General features: G+C 41.3%; 2 protein-coding genes across 3 annotated transcripts; both read left to right on the forward strand.

The window, feature by feature from the left end:
• Window positions 1–6,498: 6,498 nt before the first annotated feature.
• Window positions 6,499–7,245, forward strand: olig4 (oligodendrocyte transcription factor 4). Its single transcript, XM_061696858.1, has one exon. The coding sequence runs from the start codon at window positions 6,499–6,501 to the stop codon at window positions 7,243–7,245; it is 747 nt and encodes a 248-aa protein (XP_061552842.1).
• A 4,559-nt stretch (window positions 7,246–11,804) lies between these two features.
• On the forward strand, window positions 11,805–19,339 carry bsdc1 (BSD domain containing 1). 2 transcript variants are annotated; one of them, XM_061696668.1, is made up of 11 exons: window positions 11,805–11,847; window positions 12,434–12,488; window positions 13,204–13,320; window positions 13,492–13,659; window positions 15,287–15,341; window positions 15,967–16,082; window positions 16,171–16,239; window positions 17,877–17,961; window positions 18,043–18,507; window positions 18,668–18,771; window positions 18,854–19,339. In XM_061696668.1, the coding sequence occupies exons 1-11, from the start codon at window positions 11,837–11,839 to the stop codon at window positions 18,881–18,883; spliced, it is 1,275 nt and encodes a 424-aa protein (XP_061552652.1). In that variant the 5' UTR covers window positions 11,805–11,836; the 3' UTR covers window positions 18,884–19,339. The 2 variants fall into 2 exon arrangements, with proteins under 2 accessions (XP_061552652.1, XP_061552651.1); XM_061696667.1 differs by lacking the exon at window positions 11,805–11,847 and adding an exon at window positions 11,854–12,351.
• Window positions 19,340–23,516: the final 4,177 nt, after the last annotated feature.

Here is a 23,516-nt window from a genome sequence, read left to right on the forward strand (position 1 = left end):
TACTCCACAGTTTTGTGGATATTTGAGAGTCGTTTTGACTCTACCCATCAGTTCTATAGTACGCTGCAACAGTGCACATGGATGATAATGTGTCACAGATTTCCTCATCAGCATTCAGATCCACCCACATGCAATTTAGACTTTAATGTATGCCAATAATCACCCACCTGAGTCCGCAGTGACTTGTGGAGTGAATGTGCATAACATGAAAAAAGGGGTACAATTTTAAAAAAGAGCTTGAAACATGATTGGTAAAACATTTTTTAAAAATGGATTAATTGAAGAAGCACATTAACTGCTTCAATTAAAATGAAGTTGCAATGAAAAAAGTCTATAGTTTAAGGCAACACAGCTTAATAGTGTGCGCATTTTTGGAATGTTCTTAATGGCGAGGGATGTGCCAATTGAGCTATTTTGCAGTTATTTCCTTAAAGTGAAAAGCTAAAAGAAATTAATTGTGTGTCACTAAGTAGCCTAAAGGAGAACATTCAAAGAAAACAGACACGCTTGATTCAGTGGGACTGTGCGAGCTGTATAGAAGCAGAATGTGAGCACGGACATATACAGTACATGGACCATTGAGCAGGTCGTCAATCAAGAACCAATGAGGATGGCCAGTGGCCACCAACACTCAGGTTATTGTGTGTGTTGACCCCGGGGTCAGCAGTAAGTAGCTGAGGACTAAGAGACACACAAAAGGACAGCATCATGTACTTTCCACATACAGTTGCGTTGCCGCCGGCACCCTTCTGAATAGACACATGGCGGGCCTATCCACAGATGGGACAGAGACAAGGAGGAGGGTGTGGGGGGACCTGTGTTTCTTGTGTGAGCGTGTTGCCATGGTAAGGGAGCACAAGCGGAGGTAACAGACTGAAACAATGGTGCTGATGAAAGCAGCAGTCGTGCCTGGGCTTTGGGGACAAAGATTATTGGGTGAGCATGTCCCTGCTTCTATCAGCCCAGATAACACAGAGACACGGGAGGCATGGAGGAGACACAGAAAGGGGTGGGAAGGGGGGGGGGGGGGGGGTCGTCAAAAAGTGGCAGAAGTTTGCAGACTGCCGACACAATGCCGCCCTCACGCCTCAGTGAGTGGCCAACTGTTCAAAAGTGTGACATGCACGCTGCCAAAGGAACACAATGTGTCTGTGTGGGTGTGTCTGCTGGTTTGTCTGTTTTGTAATAGAAATGTGCTAATAATGAGGTTAGTTATTTTGTAAAAAATATATCCTTGCAAACATTTATACTATTTAATTAGAATAACAGCCAATTTAGCATCAGTGACGTTTCAAATAACCAGTCCACTAAAATTATAAGTGAATGAACGTAATATGAAGGTGAATCTATTACTTTGTGAAACTTATCAGATTGAAAGCTGCAACAACAATCAGGGCATATATATATATATTTTTTTTTTAACATATATCTATATATATATATATATATATATATTTGTGTTTATGTAATTACAAATTACTAAATTTTCTGCCTCACAGTTCTGAGGACCGGGGTTCAATCCCCGGCCCCACCTGTGTGGAGTTTGCATGTTCTCCCCGTGCCTGCGTGGGTTTTCTCTGGGCACTCCGGTTTCCTCCCACATCCCAAAAACATGCATTAATTGGAGACTCTAAATTGCCCGTAGGTGTGAGTGTGAATGGTTGTTTGTTTGTATGTGCCCGGCGATTGGCTGGCAACCAGTTCAGGGTGTACCCCGCCTCCTGCCCGATGACAGCTGGGATAGGCTCCAGCACACCCGCGACCCTAGTGAGGAGAAGCGGCTCAGAAAATGGATGGATGGATGGAGGATTGTAGTTTTAGTTTGCATTGATGTAGAACTGTACTTTATTATTTTGGTTACCTTATTTACTTACATTAGCTGAGAAAGTACTCTCATTTTGTTGTGGAGTCAGTTCTTCACCACAGCAAACTGCAACCACAATAATACACCTGAATTTAATCCCTCCCTGACGGTCAGGGCAGGATTTTGGCAGAGCTCTTGTTTTAGATCTCATTAGATCGTGCAAGTGTACCTAATGTTGTGGCCAGAGATTGTACTATACAGGCTTATATATTTCTTTATTTTGTTTGTTTCGGTCAGCATCATAAGTCATAAGTCAAACAATCAAAAACATTCACAGAAAACTAATAACTGAGAGAAAACTGTTCGCTTTATTTTTCAAATAAGGGGATTTTTTTTAGTTTGCATTTTGGACTTTTAAGAGGCTAAACAAATGTGTTGACAGTGTCAAGAAGAAACCATCATTTGGATCGCCACAAACTGAAGGCCAACATCTGGATCTGGGCCCTACGCCTCCTGATAAGAGCCTGCGTAGCAGCCAGTTCTGCATTTTGTGCTCCTTGCCTTTCACTATGTTGCCCTTAGGCCAGCCTTTACACCCTCTGTCTTCCCCTGGGGTAATTGTGGGGTAATTTATGAAGTTCTATCAGCATGGCCTGGCCAGTGTATGGGACAGCCTGCTGACTCAGCCCATTCATCCTGAAAAGTGAAGGCACGGACTCCTTTTATCCTGTTCATAATCGGCACTTCTCCATGGACCTGCGTCTTTCTCTTGGTTCCCCTCGCCCTGCAACCCTCCTCAGCATGTCATCCTCTGCGGCTGATTAAAGATGAAGGGGAAAGTTATTGGGCTCTTAAGTGACTCATAAGCATCCTGGAAGATTTTCTTCGCACCTTTTTGCCTTTTTGTCATTGCTGAAATAATGCAAATGTTGCCAGCAGTGTCAATGAATAAATCAGTGGGCAGTTTGTTCCAGCAGAGAGAGATAACAAGGGGCAGCACTCCCTGTTCACTGAAACACTTGTCGTTCCGTTTGGACACGTTGTGAAACAATTTTATACTGCTTTCCCCAGACTTCAATACTTTCCAGACAATGTGGTAGATGTTAAGATTATAGATGAATCCAATCAAATCCTACCCATGGCACCTATTTCTGCTTTAATATCTTTATCTCGAGTGACATTTCTTAGAACATGGTGCTCAACAAAAGCAGCTGTGCACTCCAAGGTTAGCGCTCTCCACCACATGCCCAGATTAAAGCCCATGTGTGCGTGTACAGAAGATGTAGCCACTGATTCAGTTGAACAATAGCCAGCGGAGAGTGAAGGAAGCCTTTTGGTCCACACCACAGGTTTGTCTTTCAGCTTAGCACTTTATTGAGCTATGATAGGTCTTAATCTAGGCTGATCCTCTGTTGCTACAAGCATATGCCTGTGATAATGCCCTCGTTTTCTGGTCACCTGAGCACTTTCATTGGCGTGCACCCCATGAGGTAAAATAAAGGGGGTCTCTAAGCCTTAAGAACGTCTGTCACAGAGCCCTCGAATTCGAAGTAGGGCCCTGAAAGATACCGCATCGAGAAGAAAGTCAAATAGCCAAACACGGGGTTAAAAATTGAAGGATTATATGGAAACATGGAGGGTGGCTATGCATTCATTTGTAAAATGCAAAACTCAGAGACCCTTGTGTCTCTCTGTGTGGCCCGTTGCCTCTGCAAACACATGAATAAGAATAAGAGCGAGCAGGAGAAAGAGATTTATTTGGCTCATGCATATATCTGTAGTCTAAGAAAGAGATTGATTACATTTCCTTTATTTCGCTTGAGCCCCAAACAATGATCTGGATAGCAACTCTTCATTCACAGTAGCTGTCTGTTTTGTTGCATCTCAATGTAAAGGAGTGGCATTCTCAAAAATCTAATCTAATATAGTTGGACTAAAATTGAATCAGATTTATCGGACCTTGAAAAACGCACTGACTTTGCAGTGTGTAAAACACATTAAAGACTGTGCCACAGAAGCAGGTCTGAAAAGGTCGGAGAAGAATGAAATCAGGACCATTGTGGCTGACATAGTTCATTAGGATCTGACCCAATTAGTGAGGGGAAATCCAGCAGCCATGTTGGCGCGGAGCCTAACGATGGGAAAATCCATATGCTCCAAATAAACGGTCCATGTTGCCGCTCAAGGTTCTCCAATTATAATATCACTACATGTTGGCAGGGGCAAAGCAGCCTGTGGGGCCCCCTGATGGAGCACCAGTGGGGGGTCCTCAGGGGGCCCTTGATTCCCATTCTGTGTTTGAGAAGCACACACAGTATAATATATCTTACACTGCATCAGTAGAGACTATGTGCTGTGCAAGTCAATGAAGGCGCCCCCATACAAACACAATTATAGACTTTGAAAGTTTGTGGTCAGTCGTTTTTGGAACAATCACAATCCTGCAATATGACGCCCACGGTTGGAGAGGAATGTATTGTGTCAGGTAAATAAAAAAACTAAAATCTAAAACAATTTCCACTGTTGAACGAGCAGAGAAAAGCTAATCCATTCCTAGTTCGGTTGTTACGGCATACAACTAATTATTCTTAAATGTTTCTTCATTTTGTAACAGAAACTTACAGCATATCTTGGGCAAAACGTCATCACATCTTAAGCACTCAAAGTTGGTTTTTGAATGCTATTTTTGCCTAGGGTTATGTAACAGAAGAGAATATATTTAATTACGATTTAAAGTACATTAAATTGCATTTATAGAACATTTTGTTTAACCTCACTGGAATCCTTGTTGTCACAAGGACACAGGAAAGTCCTGATCTTGAACAGTAAAATCCATACTGTGAACACAGACGATTGCTAAAGATTTAAAACTGGTTTTGATCTGGTGTCAAAATGTTATTTAAAGAAGGAAGCTTGATGTTAATACATCAGAAATAGAAATGCTTAGACCTGTAATGTGCTCTTTGGTGTCATATAACAAAGAATTCAGTTTGATATTGAAGATAAGCAAAAAGCAACATAGTGTGGACGCGAGAGTGCAAGTGACTTTATGGTTGAATTAGGGGAGGACAATGCAGTGCCCACTCGCTAGTATCTTTTTAACTGCCTCCTCCCCGCTCGCAGGGCCCCCTTCTAGTGATAGTGATGTGATTTCGCAGACTGTTTGGAGGACCAAGTCAAATTTATCTGACCCCTTTTGTCTTGACTTCTGGTTGAATTGCATCTAGTCTGCCATTAACACTGCTCTTTACATGTTCAAGCACCTCATATGGTGCTTCGTGCCTCTCCAACAGTGTTGCATGGATACCATATGTAAATAAGGCCTCCGAGGCATCATATATGTGGTGCTACGGTGCAGGGCATTAAGAAGGTTATCTGCTTCATTGTATGTTACACTCTCACTTTTACTTCGCTTATATTGCATGGTACAAACATGTACTGTGTGAGGGGGGGGGGGGGGGGGGGGGGGGGAACTATGATGAATGAGTATTTAACAAGGATTCTTTCTAAAGTACAAGGAAAGGAATATTTGGTGACTTAGATGAGTCAAAACTGACATCTCACACTTCACTATAAAGTAGTAGAACAAAAAAAATTAAACCCAGGTATTAATTATGAATCAGTATCGTGAAGAGGCACTACTACTACTACTGACACTGATAACTCATTATGATTTATTCTATTGAAAGAAGTTAGAAAACTAAAAAAAATAATAACATTTTAGCCCAGCCACTTGACAAAGAAAGCTTTTGGCAAGAATGAATTGGCTGCGATTGCATTTAGGAACGAAAACTATATTAAATATGATTATCGTATAATGATTTAACATTTTTGAAACAACATTGGGTAAAATAAAGTAAAATAGCACTGTCAAGTAATACTTTTATCAGATTCAAATAATGGATATCCAGATAAAGGATTAATGCAGTCTAATGCAATATAAGAAGGAGTTCACCCAGCCACACAGTGAATAAAGGTATAATGACCATCCGTATAATATTGATGTATCAGTTTTCCAAATACAATTATAATTATGAAAATAGTTCAAAAAGTTTAAAAAAAATTATGATTCTCTACCTTATTTTCTTTTGTGAATTTGCTTTTGAATTTTCGAGCATTGAGTAGTTTTCCAAATTGTGCCCTATGAAGGGTACTGTGCGATTTATTCATGTTTTAAATGTAATTTCATAATCACAAAACTCAACAGGCATGCTTGGATGAAAGTTTTAACTATCTTAGTTAACTAAGTGTTTATCCAGGTTAACACATTTGTATTTGGTAAATGTGTTGTGGTTCATCTGGGACGTTGGGGAGAGGTGGTTGGTGGGTAGGTGGAGGGGGGCTAAATGAGGGTGTGGGAAGGTGCAATGGGGACTGCAGGACAACGCGTGTGTGTGTGTGTGTGTGTGTGTATGTGTTGGTGGGTGAACATGTGTCCCCTCTGCAATTGGCTGTGGCTCTAAGTGTCTCATTATGCGACTTATTGTTCCTTTGTTGTGGTGGCGGTATAAATACACCCAAGTGGACCCTGAGGATGACAGTTTAGACAGACTGGTCATAAGACTGAAAAAAGGGAAGTGAGACTGTGGCTGCACGATACACGAGGAACACGCACACGTCAAAAAAACTGGGAACCATCTGAAAACATCCCAGATTTTTGTTTTTCTTTTTGTGCTACCATTGCTTCAACCAAGATGGATTCCGATGCTGGTTCCACCTGCAGCCGCTCCTCATCCCCAGACCTGATTGTGGATGACTCGGCTGGCAGCTTCTTCTCAAACAAGATGTTTCAGACATACTGCCAAGAAAACCGGTCAGACAGAGAGGCCGACCAAAGCGGGGGTGGTAAGGCCAAAACTAGATCTCAGCTCAGCAAGGAAGAGGTGCAAGACCTGAGACTGAAAGTAAACAGTCGGGAGAGGAAGAGGATGCATGATTTGAATCAGGCCATGGATGGCTTGAGAGAGGTCATGCCCTACGCTCACGGGCCATCGGTCCGCAAGCTGTCAAAAATCTCCACCTTGCTACTCGCCCGAAACTACATTCTCATGCTGTCCAGCTCTTTGGAGGAGATGAAGAAGCTAGTTGGGGACGTGTACGGGGCCAATGCTGCCGTCCAGAGTCGCACAGCCCACCCAATCACCCCTGCTGCATCACCTGCTCACCTCCCCCTGCATCCTCTGGCGCAATCCCTACACTCTCTGGTAGGAACCACCTCGCACCATTCATCCACTCCAGCTCCAACAGCAGTTGCAGCCCCACACTCGCCTCCGTCGACCAGCTTTCTTGGGTTTCACGCGCCAGTCCATGGCCTTCTGAAGGACCCACTCCACCTGACCAGCTCCTACAGGCATTTTCCTGGCATGCCCTGCCCCTGCTCACTCTGCCAAACTTTACCCACACCGACCTCTTCATTGCACAGCTTGGCAATGAACAAGTAACTGTAAAACTGACTACTACTGTAGTATCAGCATGAGGGACCAAGCAGCTTAAAGACGCTGAACATACTGTGGACCTGAGGACTGGTTCCACAATGTGTACATAATATACAGTATATACAATTTCTGCCATGCAAACTGCTGCTATTTTTATGACTAGTCTCTTCTGTATTCCTTTAAGATAAATATTCTAAATGCATAAGGGATTTTTATCAGAGTAGCAAATACTACAATTTATCTGATGAAGAACAATGAAGAGACATTTTTTTAAAATTTGATTTTGTGTCTTTTTGTACAGGATTTCTATTTTCCTAAATTAAATTGTCATGATCATAACTTGTGTGCTGACATTATTATATTTTTCATTATTTGTTTATTTTTTCAAAATAAATATACCATCTACAAAATTGTTTTTACAAGACATGCTTTCTTGAAAGAGTTGAGTTATATCCTCTTCATGCACAGTAAAACTGTTTACTGTATGTCAGAAAATCCCAAGAGGTTGGACACTACAAGGACAAGGGAGCAGTGCAAAAAATAAAATAAAAAAATAATGTAGCTTTAGGGTATCATTGGTTGCTAACCAGCTTTTGAGGGACTGACCTCTTAAAGAGCAAAGGAGAGACAGAAGGGTGACATAATGCGACAACACAGAAGCTGAATGTTGTGTTGTTGAGCCAGGGGACCATCCATCTTTACCTCAACAGGGTGTAGGAGATGAAAGGACGACACAGGCGCCAGGGAGGCGCGTCACTTTTGTCTGACACAGGGGAGAGACGTGGCTATGTCCTTAAGTTCTAGGACGACTATTTGTCACTGTCTCATAATGACTTGGTTATCAGCACACAAAGGGCAATATGCAACAGAGGGCGTAAAGTGGCCAGTCTGTCAGAAATTGTTTAGTTTTTTTTCATTATAAAACATTTCTACACATTACAAACATAAGATGTATTTGGCAAGTAGAAATGGTTAATGAAGTGTAGACTTGATAAAATGATTAATCAGTTAAAGTGCAAACACACTGATTACCATGAACATGATTTAGGCAAACAACACAACAATGACTTGCCTTCACTTAGCAACAAATCAAGCGTGCAAAATACATGCTTATCCTCCCACGGCTGACAGATGAGCTGCAGATCAGGGGAGAAATGAAGAGATGTAACTCATTCTCACCCACCTTCCTCTTGGGCCTCCTCCTCTCCTGAGAGCCCTGAATGGGGTTGAACAATAGCCATGCGTGGGACACAAAGGCTGGGGGTGTCCGAGCTCTCGTGCCTGAGACATAGGCCCCCTCCATTCAATCTACATTTCATCATGGTAACAAGCGCTGTCAGGCCAAAAAGCCTGACACCCTCACTCACCACAAAGGCGGTTAGCTCTAATATATGAGGCTATTGACACTGTAAGGAGCCCCTGTCAGTGCTGGGGAATTGTCAGCTGTGAGATGTCTCAGTGGGGGGAGGCAGCTGCCAGCCAAACCAAGCAGTGGAGCTTCTGGCGTGGGGACCGCCATTGCTGCATCACCTGGTGCCTGGTCCCCTGACACAGAGACCCGGGGTCCTCCCACAAGGCCCCCCTTTTATCAGGGCACAGGTGGGAATGGGAAGCAGAACACATTGCGGAAATTAGTGGAGCCCGGCCTCCCATTGGTCAAGGTAGATAATTAGAGACATTGACTTGTGCAAAGCTGGTGTTTCCTGATCGGGACCAGATGGCGTTAACCCACGATGTGGCATCAGCAGTCTGGAGTGAGCGTGTATGTGGGTGTAAGTGTGCTGCGTAATGGATATCCTTCTTAAATCATACAATATGGGCAGGTCCTCTGTGGACCATTATGGTCAGACGCTCCTGTCATGAAGGCGATGTTAAGCAGCCTCAGCGGCTTTGGGTCATAATGATGCATAACTAACAATGATCCAGAAGAAATCATTTCAAAAAAATGTAATTCATCTCAAATTGTTATCTGCATTACTGTCTGCATTACACATGTACCTTTCCTGGAGCACTGAGCAAGCTCTCAATGTACTGATGATGATGTTATTGGTAGATATTCAGAACCAATTTCCTGACAGGCTATAAGCAGCTAAACTGAACTCATATTTAGTATAGTAATAAATATACATTTTTGCATTATACAGTATAAGTATGTGGGTATGTTTGTTCATGCAAAGGCTTCGGAATGGTACATTTCATTGTAAGCTGTGTAAATGCGAGATAAAATTATGTAATGAGATGATGTTCTATAATGTGATACTATGTTACAATGTTAATGTAATAGAGACTTTTAAGTCTTTACACAGTATACGGTCATTGTATGTCTAAAACAAACAATTTCACGATGACCTTTGCACAGTACTGTAGGATAAAAACTATTGTTAAATTGTCAAGAGGTTCTCTCACAATGAAATGATGGGGTGAAAATGTGATACATAAACCCTTACCAGTCAAACTCATTAATTCCATTATATTGTTGACAGATGGATGGATACGTTAACTGATTCTAATTCTGATCAATACAAGAGCACTTGTCTAACTTGGCTCATCCAATCTGCATTGACAGAGTTCATTGGGAGACTGAAAAACCCAATTAAGGCAAAAGAGACACTGGTCAGAGGATACATATTGCAGGACATATGCACACATGGTGTAGCGTCTGGACGAAGCCAATCTTCAATTAAGTGACAACACACTTCCAGAGCTTTATTGTCTGGTTTTTTTTTCTTCTTCATTTTGAGCTGAGTAAAAGCCCAACCCCCCCCCCACCCACACACACACATGGAATCCTAATGAGTAGAAATCACAGCTGCTGGTGGTCAGGAAACATGGAATTGGGCAGGCACACACAGACACACCCACACCGACCCCCCCCACACACACACACACATACACTGCTGCTTAGGTACATGTACCTGCAAAAAAAACTCGATATCTTTGGTGCCTTTGCTTGCAGGTGCAAAGCTTGTGTCTGTCAACTGCAATTTTGCTGTTTTAGTGTTTGAAAATACAGTTGATCTCCTAAGTTTACATATACTCAATTTGGGGATATTATTGTTTTAGTTGACTGTTCTTTTTCCGGAGTGAAATGTTTATTTAAGGTACCGTCTGTCCATCCTTCCTTCCTTCCTTCCTTCCACTTGTGACAAAGTGAAGCCTTAACCGAGTCCAACTCTCAAAACAAATGGAAACTAATCCCAACCAAATTCTGACACAGGTCGAACAGCCCGTTTTAGAGGGTCCAGTACACCATACACCCGAAGCACCCCGAGAAGATCCGCTGAGGGAGATGGTCGGAATTTTCTTGGAGCCTGTCCAGAAGTTGTTCTCCATAGTAGGGGTTGAACAAGGAAATATGTTTTGGGGTCTCAACTATAATGTGATTATAGTCGAGTCAGATTAATCGATGACGTCATTGATATTTTTCAAGCACAGTGCAGTGGTCCCCAACATTTTCTGCGCCAGAGACCGGTTTCATGTAGACATATTTTGACGGACACGCATAGAAACAACTGAAAAGCAAAGGATTAAAAATGCAATGCACCATTACGCTAATTGTAGTACTTTTAATTAGTGCGAGTCGTGCATGCATTTCTCTTCAACAAATCGGCCGTCCTCATCTGTAGCATAGAGTGTTGTAAAACAGGAGATTGTAGGCTGGCTGGAAAAGATTAAGCATTTCTCTGTTTCACTTTTTCTATTTTACTTGTGCTTTTATTAAATTTGAGGATAGACCTGCTATGGGTCTCCTTTATAGTAAATATTTCCATGTGCTTATACAGTAGCCTGGGTTATGTAATGGGCAGTGGCTGTATACAGTTTTCAGTGTCATAAAGCGACACAGGTTTCCCAATGTTGGTGTTTGCTGTATCAAACAACTTATATGATGAATAAAGTTATTGTTAGCACACAGTTATGTGGAAAATATCCCTTACATATGATGAATTTGAAAAAATACTGCAGTCAGCTGCGTTGCATCGCATGGCATTGTGACGTTTTGTGACAGCTCGGGGAATAATATGGCGCCCTCTCCTGTCACTGAACGGACTTTCTTTTATACGTTTTAGGGTTTGTCTAAACTTCAAATCCAGCAAACAACATTATCTGAATTAGATAGGCGGTACAGAAAATGGATGGATGGATTATTTTCATCTTGGGTCAATTGTCCTAATGGGGGTTTTCTCTAAATGTGTTCCACTATATTGATATTACCTGTTTTTCCCCAAGCTAAACTATATGTTTCACTTACTCAAAACAACATGCATTGTGTACTTGTTGGCATCTTAAACCGCATCCGTATAAAATCACATTCTACATACCACTTTGGACTACTACGTTTTTAGCGTTGCCACTTAGTTTGGTCTTCTTTGGCCACCGTAGACATCATTGTAAGACGACAGCAAACTACACAATACATATTAAAACAAAAATAATTAAAACAAATCAATAAATAAATAAAGTTGACCAAACTATATTAAAGCACTATGGCGTCACGTATTTACCCATATATATATATTGTTAGGGCAGTCTCGTGTGTATTTTTCTGACGTAACTGGGGTTAGAGTTCAGGAAATACTGATGATGTCATCGCCTAAAGATGGCTGAAGGGTGAGTGGGAGCTCGCATATTACTTTCACTAAACCACTTCACTTTTGAAAGTTGCTTTACCAAATAGCTATGAATATGTTAACCAAAACATTATATGCAAATATATTTACAACCTATAAACTTGCGTCGCTATTATTATTTTGTGAAACTGCCGTGCAGAAATTACTTTGATGTGTAACGGTCCGAAATAATGAAAGAAGTGCGTTTGTTTACAAAACATAGCCTGACTCGCGTTAGCTTAGCTTGAATGTGTTTGGTCTCCAGCAACATTAATCAGCACTTATCGAACGGTTAAATTGAATTGTGCTTTATGTCCACGTCTGAGATGTTTTGCCAAACAATAATAGAGCACAGCGAAGCGTTTATTTTGCTAGGCTGTTAGCCCAGTACTGTACCTCAACCCGTCACCAACCGTTAGCCAATTTGTTGCAAGATTTAAAGCAAGCAGATTAAATGAGGAGTTACACGATCTCCAATGACTTTACAGCAGGAACGTGATTCTACGTGCGTGCAATGTTTTTTTTTTTTTTTTTTTTTTTTGCTGAAGCTGTGTATCTAACGTGAATGTATGTACATACGATGACAGAGAAGGATGGTGGGGAGGCTGGCTTCAGCAAAGCTTCCAGGCCGTCAAAGACAAGGTAACAATTTCTCTTCACGCCATATTGAGGTCTGCCTGTGCTTTGTAAAATGTCATTTTTGTTACTTTAGTGTTTAGATTGAATAGCTCAGGTGGAGAACTCAGTATTTCATGTCAAAATACAGGTTGTGGTTATTCAGAAGTTCTTGTAAGTGCGTCAGCAATACTGCTGTGTCATTCCAATCTTGCAACAATACAAACTCCCCCAACACACACATTTTATTTTTCATCTAAATCCGCTTCCGACAACACAACATGCATGCATGCATGTATTTTTGATCTCTTTGTTTTATGTTTTTGCATTTTTTGACGGTGGCTTCTTGAAAGGCAGTTTTGGCCCTCTGTATGTTCCATGTATGTGGAGTATTGACAATAAAATCATACCATATAATTTCCAATAATATCAATCTGTTTTAGAGCGATCGGTAAATAATTGAACTGGGAATGCCCCCGTTTCATTGCCAAAATCGGTATGCCACCATGCCATGTAGTAACGTCAACAACAGACTGGGAGACTAAATTTGCTGCATCGCCGCTGTGAACAAGAGAGTGTACTAGAAAGTGGCAGTATCGTAGCTGTCACCTGTGACCCCGAACAAAATAAGCAGTTTAAATGGATGGATAAATAGCCGTCTTTCACTGCATTAGGGTCATGGTAGCCCACTGTGGCAGCATGGATCTTTATGACAATCGTAATAACTTTCTTTTCCTTACAGTCATCTGAGGCTTTAGAGTTTATAAAGCGAGACTTGACGGAGTTCTCCACAGTGGTGCAGCATGACACAGCGTGTTCAATTGTGGCCACAGCTACTGCTGTCAAAAACAAGCTAGCGGTAAGTTTTTCCCTTTATTTTTGTCATTGCTTCTGTCCGTCATTTGACAAATAATGTTTTTTGTCAGTAATTTGTATAGTGTCAACATTATTGTCACATTATTTCTTTTGAGAGAGGCGTTTGGACTGAGAAAAATGTTTGACTCTCAATACAATGGCTAATTCTTTCTAGGTTGAAGGTTCATCAGAGACCACTGAGAAGGTGAAGAAGAGCCTTTCTAGTTTTTTAGGAGTCATAACAGACACACTCGCTCCGCCCCCTGATAAAACCATTGACTGCGATGTTATCACGTTGGTGGCAACACCAGCAGGAACTACAGAAGTGTACGACAGCTCAAAGGTGGACATTGATCTTATATTTTGTGACTGTTAACAGCAATATTATAGTGTTGACAGTTCAACACCATTTTAAAGACTGACTTTCATCTCGTAATAGATGCAAAACTAATAGTTGTACAATGACCAATACTTTAGATCAGGACAGATTCTGTTGTACATGTACTCCGTGTTGAAATACAGCTGAAACCAGGAGTTGACATACACTATATAAAAAGACACGGTGACTTTTCTTCTCACTGCCTGACATAAAATCAGATGAAACCTTTCCTGATTTAGGTCAATTTGGATTATTTTTATTTGCGAAATACCAGAATAATGTCTGTTTTTAGACAATTTTTCATTACTTTCTTCAAAGTCAGATGTTTGCATACCTTTTATTAGTATTTGGTACAATTGCCTTGAAATTCTATGACTTGGGTCAAACGTTTTGGATACCCTTCAACAGGCTTCTCACAATATTTGGCAGGAACTTTGGTCCATTCCTCCTGACAGAACTGGTGTGACTGAGCCATGTTTGTAGGCTGCCTTGCTTGCACATGCCTTTTCAGGGCTGCCCATAAATTTTGAGATAATCAGTGCGTTATGATGGCGACTCCAAAACATTACTTTGGTTATCTTAAGCAAATTTGGGAATATCCTTCCGCCCATTCTCCATTTGGAGTATCCATTTGTGCCGGAGCTTATATTCTGGCTGCTGTTTGAGATGTTGCTTCAGTACTTGCACATAATGTTCTTAACTCATGATGCCACATGATGCTGCCACCCCTATATTTCACAGTGGGGATGATGTTCTCAGGCTTTCATGCCCCTCCCCCCCCCCCCTTTTTTTTTTTTTTTTTTTTTTTTAAATTAATGCTCAGTATGGGCAAAATGTTTAATTTTAGTTTTGTCGTACCACAAGACACATCTTCAAAAATAAGGTATTTTTTCCTGTGAGCATTGTCAAACTGTAATCTTGTCTTTTTCATGTTTCTTTTGATATAATGGCATCTTCCTGGTACAGTTCTCGTTTCACTCTGGATAATCACAATCTTACCAGCTTCAGCCAGCATCTTCCCAAGGTGTTTTGCTTTTGTTCTTGGGTCGATACACACGCTTCGGACCAAAGCACATTCATCTCTGGGACACAGAACCCATCTCCTTCCTGAGCGGTATGATGGCTATTCCCATAGTGTTTATACTTGTATATAATAGTTGGAACAGATGAATGTGGCACCTTCAGGCATCTGGAAATTGCACTCAAGGATGAACCAGATTTGTGCGAGTCCACAATTCTCCTCCTGATATCTTGGCTGATTTCTTTGGAGTCTCCCATGATGTTACACAAAGAGGCAGTGTGTTTCAGGTTTCAAATATATTCTCAGGTGTGTCTCTAATTAACTCAAACGTTGTCAAGTAACCCATCAGAAGCTTCCAAAGAGAGGATATCATCATCTGGGGTTTCACAACTTGTTTAAACTTCTGACTTTGAAGAAAGTAATGACAAATTGTCTTAAAAATAATTTTCTCATTATTATGGCATTTAGCAAATAGAAATAATTTGGCTAATCCTAGTTTGTAATCTATGTAGACTTCAGGTTTCAGTACGTGCAAAACAAACCACAGTTAAGCATGTGCTGTCCTTACAGGCACGCCTCTACAGTTTGCAGGCTGATCCCGCCACATATTGCAATGAGTCTGATGGTAAGACATACACCTATAGTAAAGCTATGAAATCAAACATGGTGGTACCTTGATTTACAAGTTACAATTAGTTCTGTAACCAAGATCATAACTAAATTTATTCACATATCAAATCAATTTTCCCCACTGAAATTAATTGAAATACCCTTAAGCTCTTCCAGCACCCCAAAAAACCAACTTGATTACTGAGCATACTGAGCCATGTCATCAATATTTTTTTTATTAGATATCAACTAACTTCTCCCTGAGGAGAAAGCCTTAAATTGATCATGCAGTAGTTAAAGAGGGCTGCTACAAAATAAACAATGAACAGTTTGAGAATGCATCATTGACTTAACTGCCTCTTTGAATCCCTTATCTTCGGAGCCATGCCCAATATCTCTTTTGCGCTGACGAATCATCATGCTGATCCTTTGTCGTTTTTAGGAGTTCTGTGGAAACATACTTGTCGGTTATGTACTCGTTATCATGAGTTGAAATACATATGCACTCTTTTGAATGAAATCACTTGGCCGGAGTGCCACAATACAACAACAGATTAGTGGGATGTTATGAGATTTGTATGGTTTTAGATGTACCTTCGCTTTTGTTCAAATTGCACAGTATTTGAAACTGTTTTCCCCAGGGCCCCCAGAGCAATTTGACAACTGGCTATCCAGCTTCAGTATGGAGGATAAGAAAGGAGAGATCTCTGAGCTGTTGGTCACCAGTCCCTCAATCCGAGCGCTTTACACAAAAATGGTGCGCTTTACTTTTGTGTTGCTACTATTAGTTTTAAAAAAAAACAAAAATCTGGAGAGCTCTTTATTTTTGGGTATTTTATTTAAAGGTTCCAGCAGCGGTCGCCCATTCTGAGTTCTGGCAGAGGTACTTCTACAAAGTTTTCCAGCTGGACCAGGTAAACACATCCGTCAGTACACAGTACACATCCTTCAGTTTAAACATAACCACAACATCAACACAGGCCCAATTGCCAAGCATGCATAGTCTTTGGTACCCCCTGCTGCCTAGTGTGAATATGACAAGTTTGGTCTGACTTCAAAAGAGATGTCCCCTTCGTTGATGCCCTCTCTAAAAATTATTTTAAACAGTGATGCCGGTAACGCATTACAACGTGTTACTCCAAAATGTCTCCATTTTGAGTTAACGAGCAAAGTAACTTTTCCCGGGTAAGTATTCAGACTACAGTTACTACTTCAATACAAAAATAGTTACTTTTGACTCACCAATATTTCTCGCTAAGTACACATTTATGGCTGATGATTCGTACAAAGAACAGTCCAGCTGTTCAAAAATATTATGCCGTTCACACAGACTAGTCATTACACAATAAACACAACAAAGCGATTGGGAGGTGATTGTTTATTATACAATGCACATTGATGGTACAGTACCATAAAAGTGCAAAGAAATGCACGATTTCACTGTCGCCACACTATTTTTATTTTCCTTAGTAGAAAGTGTATTTGATTGTTGTTACGTTCTTATTTACACATTAAGAATGCAGTTTTATTGTCATGTTAAGCGCGCAATGCATTATAGGTTAAATATTCATACCGAAATACGTGGTCATAAATCGTCATACAATAAGGACTGACTCACGGAAGGATTTACAATACTTATATTAAATAATATTTACAATGAAAAGTGAGAATTTTCAAGTTCATCTGTGTAGACTGTGTGCTGGCTTATCGTGCTGTACGGCTGACATCACGTAAGTAAGTGCTTCTCCCCCCGTCAATCACCCGCAACTTTGCTGGTTAAACAGTTGCGTAATCTTGTCACCTTTTGTTGCTCTTCGCATCAAAATTACGATGGTGGCAGCAATGGTGTTTGCGTGTGTGTCTGTCTGTGCATGCCCAGACACTCATATTTAACTCGGGTGCTGTCCATTTCTTCTGATAATCCTTGATGTGTCTACACCTTCATTAGAGTCAAGCTGTGTTTCATTATACTGATTGTAGTTGATTAGGAAAGCCGCACACCTGTCTATATAAGTAAGACCTTAAGTGAGGTCATATGCATGAAAATAAAATTTGCTTGTTACTCTTGTCAAATGAAGTTGTTGGAGTGCTTTGTGTGTATTTGTTGTTATTTTCTTATTTTATTCTATTTCAGCGAATATTATATTTGGAAATATCCATCCATTTTCTTTCCCGCTTATCCTCACTTGGGTCGCGGGCTGCTGGAGCCTATCCCAGCTTTCTTCAGGCGGGAGGCGGGTTACAGCCTGAACCGGTCACCAGCACATAGAAACAAACAACCATTCACATGCACATTCACACCTACAGGCAATTTACAGTCTTCAATCAACCTATACCACGCATGTTTTTGGGATATGGGAAGAAACCGGAGTGCCCGGAGAAAACCCGCCAAGACACGGGGAGAACATGCAAACTGCAACAGGCGGGGCCGGGATTTGAACCCCGGTCCCCAGAACTGTGAGGCAGATTTGCTAACAAGTCGTCCACCGTGCCGGCTACTTGGAAATAATCAAACAAAATGTATTGTTTGTATACTGTTCTATGTTGCCAGGAGGAGGCACGGCGAGTGGCGCTGAAGCAGAGAGCAGAACAGACTTCCCACACAGAGACCCTCGGCTGGGAAGAAGAGGAGGAGGGTATGCTCGCAACAAATTATTGACATCATTTTGAAACTTGACTCGCTTACACTACTTTGATGACTTTCCTGTTCGTGCTAGATGACTTTCTTGGTAGCACATCCACATCTCAGCTCAATTTCACGCCCCCATTGGACACGAACTCGACGCAGGGGCTTACACCCTCGATGACCCCCACAGCAACCACACAGCTGAGTAGTAACACCCTGTCTCCGAGTGAAGAGCTTGACGCCACCCTCTCAATTAGCAGCAACAGCGTCAGTCTGCCAACGCAGCTGGAGGTGCAGCCTGAGCCCGTCGTCACCGAGTTGGCAAAAAAGCTGACCGAGGTGACTGTGGACGATGTTGCAGACGAGACGCAAAAGGTGCAGAAACCCGAGCAGACACAAACAGAAACTGGAAAACGGCCCGTGGTCACTGTGGATAGGGTGACATCACGGACCCCAAAGGTAGAGGCTGCAAAAGAGGAGGGACCCCAAGACCTGAGAGTGTTTGAGCTGAACTCGGACAGTGGCAAATCTACACCTTCTAACAACGGAAAGAAAGGTACACTCACCTGAGGTTACATTTCATTAATTGTAGTTCTCAAACATTCACTGAGCATGTTGGAAGTTATTAGTGATGCATTTTCTACTAAATGCTTTAAAAGATTAAACAGCTAAGTTGACAGAAAGTTGAAGGCTGTAATTCCTCTTACGTCCACCAGGTTCAAGTACTGATGTGAGCGAGGACTGGGAGAAAGACTTTGATCTCGACATGACAGAAGAAGAAGTTCAAATGGCGCTCTCAAAAATTGAAGCTTCTGGAGAGGTTTGTGTTTTTTCCATTTAGTTTATAAATTGGTGTCATATGTATGAGTGTTTCTCCCCCCGCCCCCTCCTTTTTCAACCAGTTGGAAGAAGACTGGGAGAACTGGGAATGAGAGCCTCTTCAGCGTCCACCATTTCCCTGCTATCCAAGCTCGTTCTCAGTGGATGTAACATGCGTTAAATCTTTGTCCACATTGTCGCCTTGTCATAATTGTCAGTTGGAGATTTTCCACCTGGTTTTGGACCAGTTTGGCAAACCTGTTGTAAATAGAGACAGAATTTAGGTAGGCCTCTTAAGCGAGACAACGTGACATAACACAGGCCCTGACTATTTCTTAGTCTGTGCGAAAGACACTAGTTATAGATGGAGGCTGTAATCAAGATGTTTTGTCACAACGGGAGGAACATCTTCCCCTTTATTTTCTTGGTATTACTAGTCCATCATGTATCTTTTTGCTTGCTTAACTGCAGGCTAGAAATAGCTTATCAGTGCTGCTTGTCACTGTTGTGAGAGAAAATACTACAGCAGTGATTTTTGATGATTATTAAAGAGAGAATAATTACGCCTACTCTTGACCAACTTTATGTCTCGTTTTTTATGCAAACATTTATGTCTACATAAGCTATCTGTTCTGAACAGTTTTGATGAATATAAAATAATGAATCTTGTTATAGACTGTTGTTTTGGTCCGTTCAGTACTGTCTTGTTCTTCTGCCTACCTTAATCTGGTAGAGGGATCCTGCTGATAGCAACAGCTGTTCAATCATTTTAGTTTCTCAGGTGGCTCATCAATAGAGTAACTGAACAGCAATGCATGCACGCTGCTTTGTTTCCGATTTATCATGTATGTGAGGAGGTGGTTGAGGGACGAGTGGTTAGCGCATCCACCTCCACAGGCTGAGGTTGGGGGTTGCGATCTGGGCTCTCCTGTGTCCAGTTTGCATGTTCTCTCCGTGCTTGCGTGCGGTTACTCCGGCTTCTCCCATATTTCACAAACATACATAGTAGGTCAGTTGAAGACTCTAAATTGTCCGTAGTTGTGAATGGTGTTTTTTTTGTTTTTTTGGGGTTTTTTTGACTGGCTGACGACCAGTTGAGGCCCATCTCTTGGCCAAAGTCAGCTCAGATAGACTCCAGCTTACCTGTGACCCTAGTGAGGATAAGCGGTATAGAAAACAGATGAATGTATCTGAGGAAAGAGAGGGGAAAAAAAGTTTTAGAGATGTCAAATTTAGACAAAAATGGCTATTAAGTTCTTTGGATTGCCTTCCTGCAATTCAGCATTATGCAAAACATGTTCCACCGGAGTGTGGTGATTTGACAGTGTGTTACACGTCTTGTCATCGACTGTGAGACTCGCACTTGGACCTCGAGAATACAATTTCTGTTTTTCATCTGAAAGCTGTCACATTTTTATGTTGAGTCACTTTAATGAATGAATTCTCCATTGTTGGTGCCATTAAAAGTTTCATGGCGTACTAAATTTCAGTATTATTCCACCCTAAAATTACCCAGATGTCCTTTGTAAAAAGGAACAACTTCAGATGACTAGAAATGGACTGTAATTAGTGAGGTGTTTGGTATTTTCAATTATAGGATGTACAGGAAGTTGCCACTCATACCAAAGTTATTTGCTCCTACTTGATGAGATCCAAACCAGCATTAGAGTTGGCTAAACTTGATATTTCATAATATAATGAACTTCAAATGGGTGGTGTATCGCAGGGGGAGGGGGGGCTGGCAGTAGGTCCCTGCGGCCCCCGCCGGGTGGCCAGTTGTTGTGGGGCCGGCGGACCGCCCTGGGTCCAACGGTGTCGGAGGTCTCCCGTCCACCGGGCTGCTCTCGGGTGGACCCCTGGGCCCGATCCCACCCCTCGATTGATTGGGTGCGGTCCTCAGCCTCCGCGGCGCAGGCACAGCAATTACAAGTCTCTTCTGTCAGTCTTTGTGCATGTAAAATGGTGTCAATTCACTTGCATGTGTCCGCAGGCACACACCCCTGGGACACTTTCACTGGGTGTGGGGTCACTCACTTATTGCGACAAAAATAACTCATGAATATGTGAATTGCTTGTGTATCCCCTCACTCATACTCTCGTCCTACTTTTATAATAAGACTTATAATTTACATAGTTAATCCCACCACACTTCAGTTGTACAGCCGGGTTCACGACCCTTGTCCTGCATGCTGCTTCTCCTGCCCTTGTGCTGTCCTTCCCTCACAAGGTGTTGTCCTACACTCATATTTAATGTTTCATTGTTGTAGATAATGTAATGACTTACTTTTCTCATCCTGTTTACATCCTGTTTACAATTAGTGCTTTGTTTTTTGTCTTTGTTTCTCACTCCCCTCTAGAAACTTTGTTCTGTTCGACTGATTCTCAATAAACTTCAATTATACATAATATTATAATACAATTATAATACTAAGAAACTACAGTAAAACTGTTCCGGCATAAAAGGGATACAGATCTTCCATTCTGCTTGACCTAACAGCCGAACAGGACAAAAAAATATCCAATTCCAATGAAGTTGGGACGTTATGGTAAACATAAATAAAAACAGAATACAATGATTTGCGAATCATGTTCAACCTATATATAATTGAATACACTACAAAGATAAGGTATTTAATGTTCAAACTGATTCACTTTATTGCTTTTAGCAAATAATCATTAACGTAGAATTTTATGGCTCCAACACGTTCCAAAAAAGCTGGGACGGGGTCATGTTTACCACTGTGTTACATCACCTTTTCTTTTAACAACATTCAATACACGTTTGGGAACGGAGGACACTAATTGTTGAAGCTTAATAGGTGGAATTCTTTCCCATTCTTGCTTGATGTACAGCTTCAGCTGTTCAACAGTCTGGGGTCTCCCTTGTCGTATTTTACGCTTCATAATGTGCCACACATTTTCAATGAGAGGCAGGTCTGGACTGTAGGCAGGCCAGACTAGTACCTGCACTCTTTTACTACAAAGCCACGCTGTTGTATTCAATGTTGGTTTTCGGCCTTGCCGCTTACATGCAGTGATTTCTCCAGATTCTCTCAACCTTTTGATGATATTATGGACCGTAGATGATGAAATCCCTAAAGTCCTTGCAATTGTTCGTTGAGGAACATTGTCCTTAAACTGTTCGACTATTTTCTCACGCACTTGTTCACAAAGAGGTGAACCTCGCCCCGGAAGCTCCTTTTATACCCAATCATGGCACACACCTGTTCCCAATTAGCCTGTTCATCTGTGGGATGTTCCAACAGGTGTTTGATGAGCATTCCTCAACTTTCTCAGTCTTTTTTTCCACCTGTCCCAGCCTTTTTGGAACGTGTTGCAGCCATAAAACTTAAGTTAATGATTATTTACTATAAGCAATAAAGTTTATCAGTTTGAACATCAAATTGAATACACTACAAATGTCGTTGTAGTGTATTCAATTAAATATAGGTTGAACATGATTTGAAAATCATTGTATTCTCTTTTTATTTGTTTAACACAACGTACCAACTTCATTGGAATTGGGTTGTATATATACCGTAATTTCTCGTGTATAATGCGCATCCCCCCCCAAAAAAAATTGTCATAAGATAATAGTGCGCATTATACGTAGGTATAGGGGCAAATTTGACATTTTATAAATGTATGCCGCCATCTATTGGTTATGCAAAAGCTGTACACTTCCATTCCAAAATGCCACTGCCACCTAGTGGTCATAAAAAACGTGTAGCTTACACTTTCATTACAATATGACAGGGGCACGTATGACTGGATATATGTATAGTGCTCATAAGTTTACATACTGTGGCAGAATTTGTTAAATCTATCCATCCATCCATTATCTGAGCCGCTTATCCTCATGAGGGGCGCGGGCGTGCTAGAGCCTATCCCAGCTATCATCGGGCAGGAGGCAGGGTACACCCTGAACTGGTTGCCAGTCAATCGTAGGGCACATACAAACAAACAACCATTCGCACTCACATTCACATCTACGGGCAATTTCGAGTCCTCAATTAACCTACCATGCATGTTTTTGGGATGGAGAAAACCCACGCAGTCACGGTGAGAGCATGCAAACTCCACACAAGCTGGGCCGAGGATTGAACCCCCGGTCCTCAGAACTGTGAGGCAGACGCTTTTACCAGTCGCTCACCGTGCCGCCCCGAATTTGTGAATTATTTTTTTGTTTGTTTTTTAAAATACGACTGATGACAACGACCATCATTAATTTCTTTATGGTTATGTTTTGTTTAATGATAATGTTTTTCTGAAATGCTTGACCGTTTAATTTGAATCCCATTAAAATTAAATTAAATGTGTTTTGCCTGGTCCTTCATGTTTCCTTCAAGAATTGTACCCATCTTACAAATTCTGCCTGGGTAATCAAACATATGAGCAAAAATGTGTGTTTCCTCATTTACTAAGTAAAAGTAGAGCTGTGAATTTAAAAATGAGAGCAAATATTTTTTAAAAAAGGATGATGTGTTCAAATAAAGTGCTTAACTTCAGAATAATTCTTTGGAAAAAACTAACAAAATACAGATAATACTTAATGTTTTGATCATATGGGTAGAAGTAAAATCATGCACTGTAAAAATGCAGTATACATAGGAAGAAGGGTGTTCCAGAATTTTGAGGTCAACTGGGGGTGCGTCTTATACATGAGTGTGCATTATACACGAGAAATTACGGTAAATAAAATGGGTGCTGTATAATACAAGTCTACTTTTATAAAGACGATTAATC

The sequence above is a fragment of the Phycodurus eques genome, chromosome 14 (genome assembly GCF_024500275.1).
Source record: "Phycodurus eques isolate BA_2022a chromosome 14, UOR_Pequ_1.1, whole genome shotgun sequence".
Classification (NCBI taxonomy): domain Eukaryota; kingdom Metazoa; phylum Chordata; class Actinopteri; order Syngnathiformes; family Syngnathidae; genus Phycodurus; species Phycodurus eques.

Coding starts and splice junctions, on each gene's coding strand:
- olig4 (XM_061696858.1), top strand. CDS start 6,499: ATGGATTCCGATGCTGGTTCCACCTGCAGCCGCTCCTCATCCCCAGAC.
- bsdc1 (XM_061696667.1), top strand. CDS start 12,323: ATGACTTTACAGCAGGAACGTGATTCTAC. Junction 12,489..13,203: donor TCCAGGCCGTCAAAGACAAG/GTAACAATTTCT, acceptor TTTTCCTTACAG/TCATCTGAGGCTTTAGAGTT. Junction 16,083..16,170: donor GAGCGCTTTACACAAAAATG/GTGCGCTTTACT, acceptor TTTTATTTAAAG/GTTCCAGCAGCGGTCGCCCA.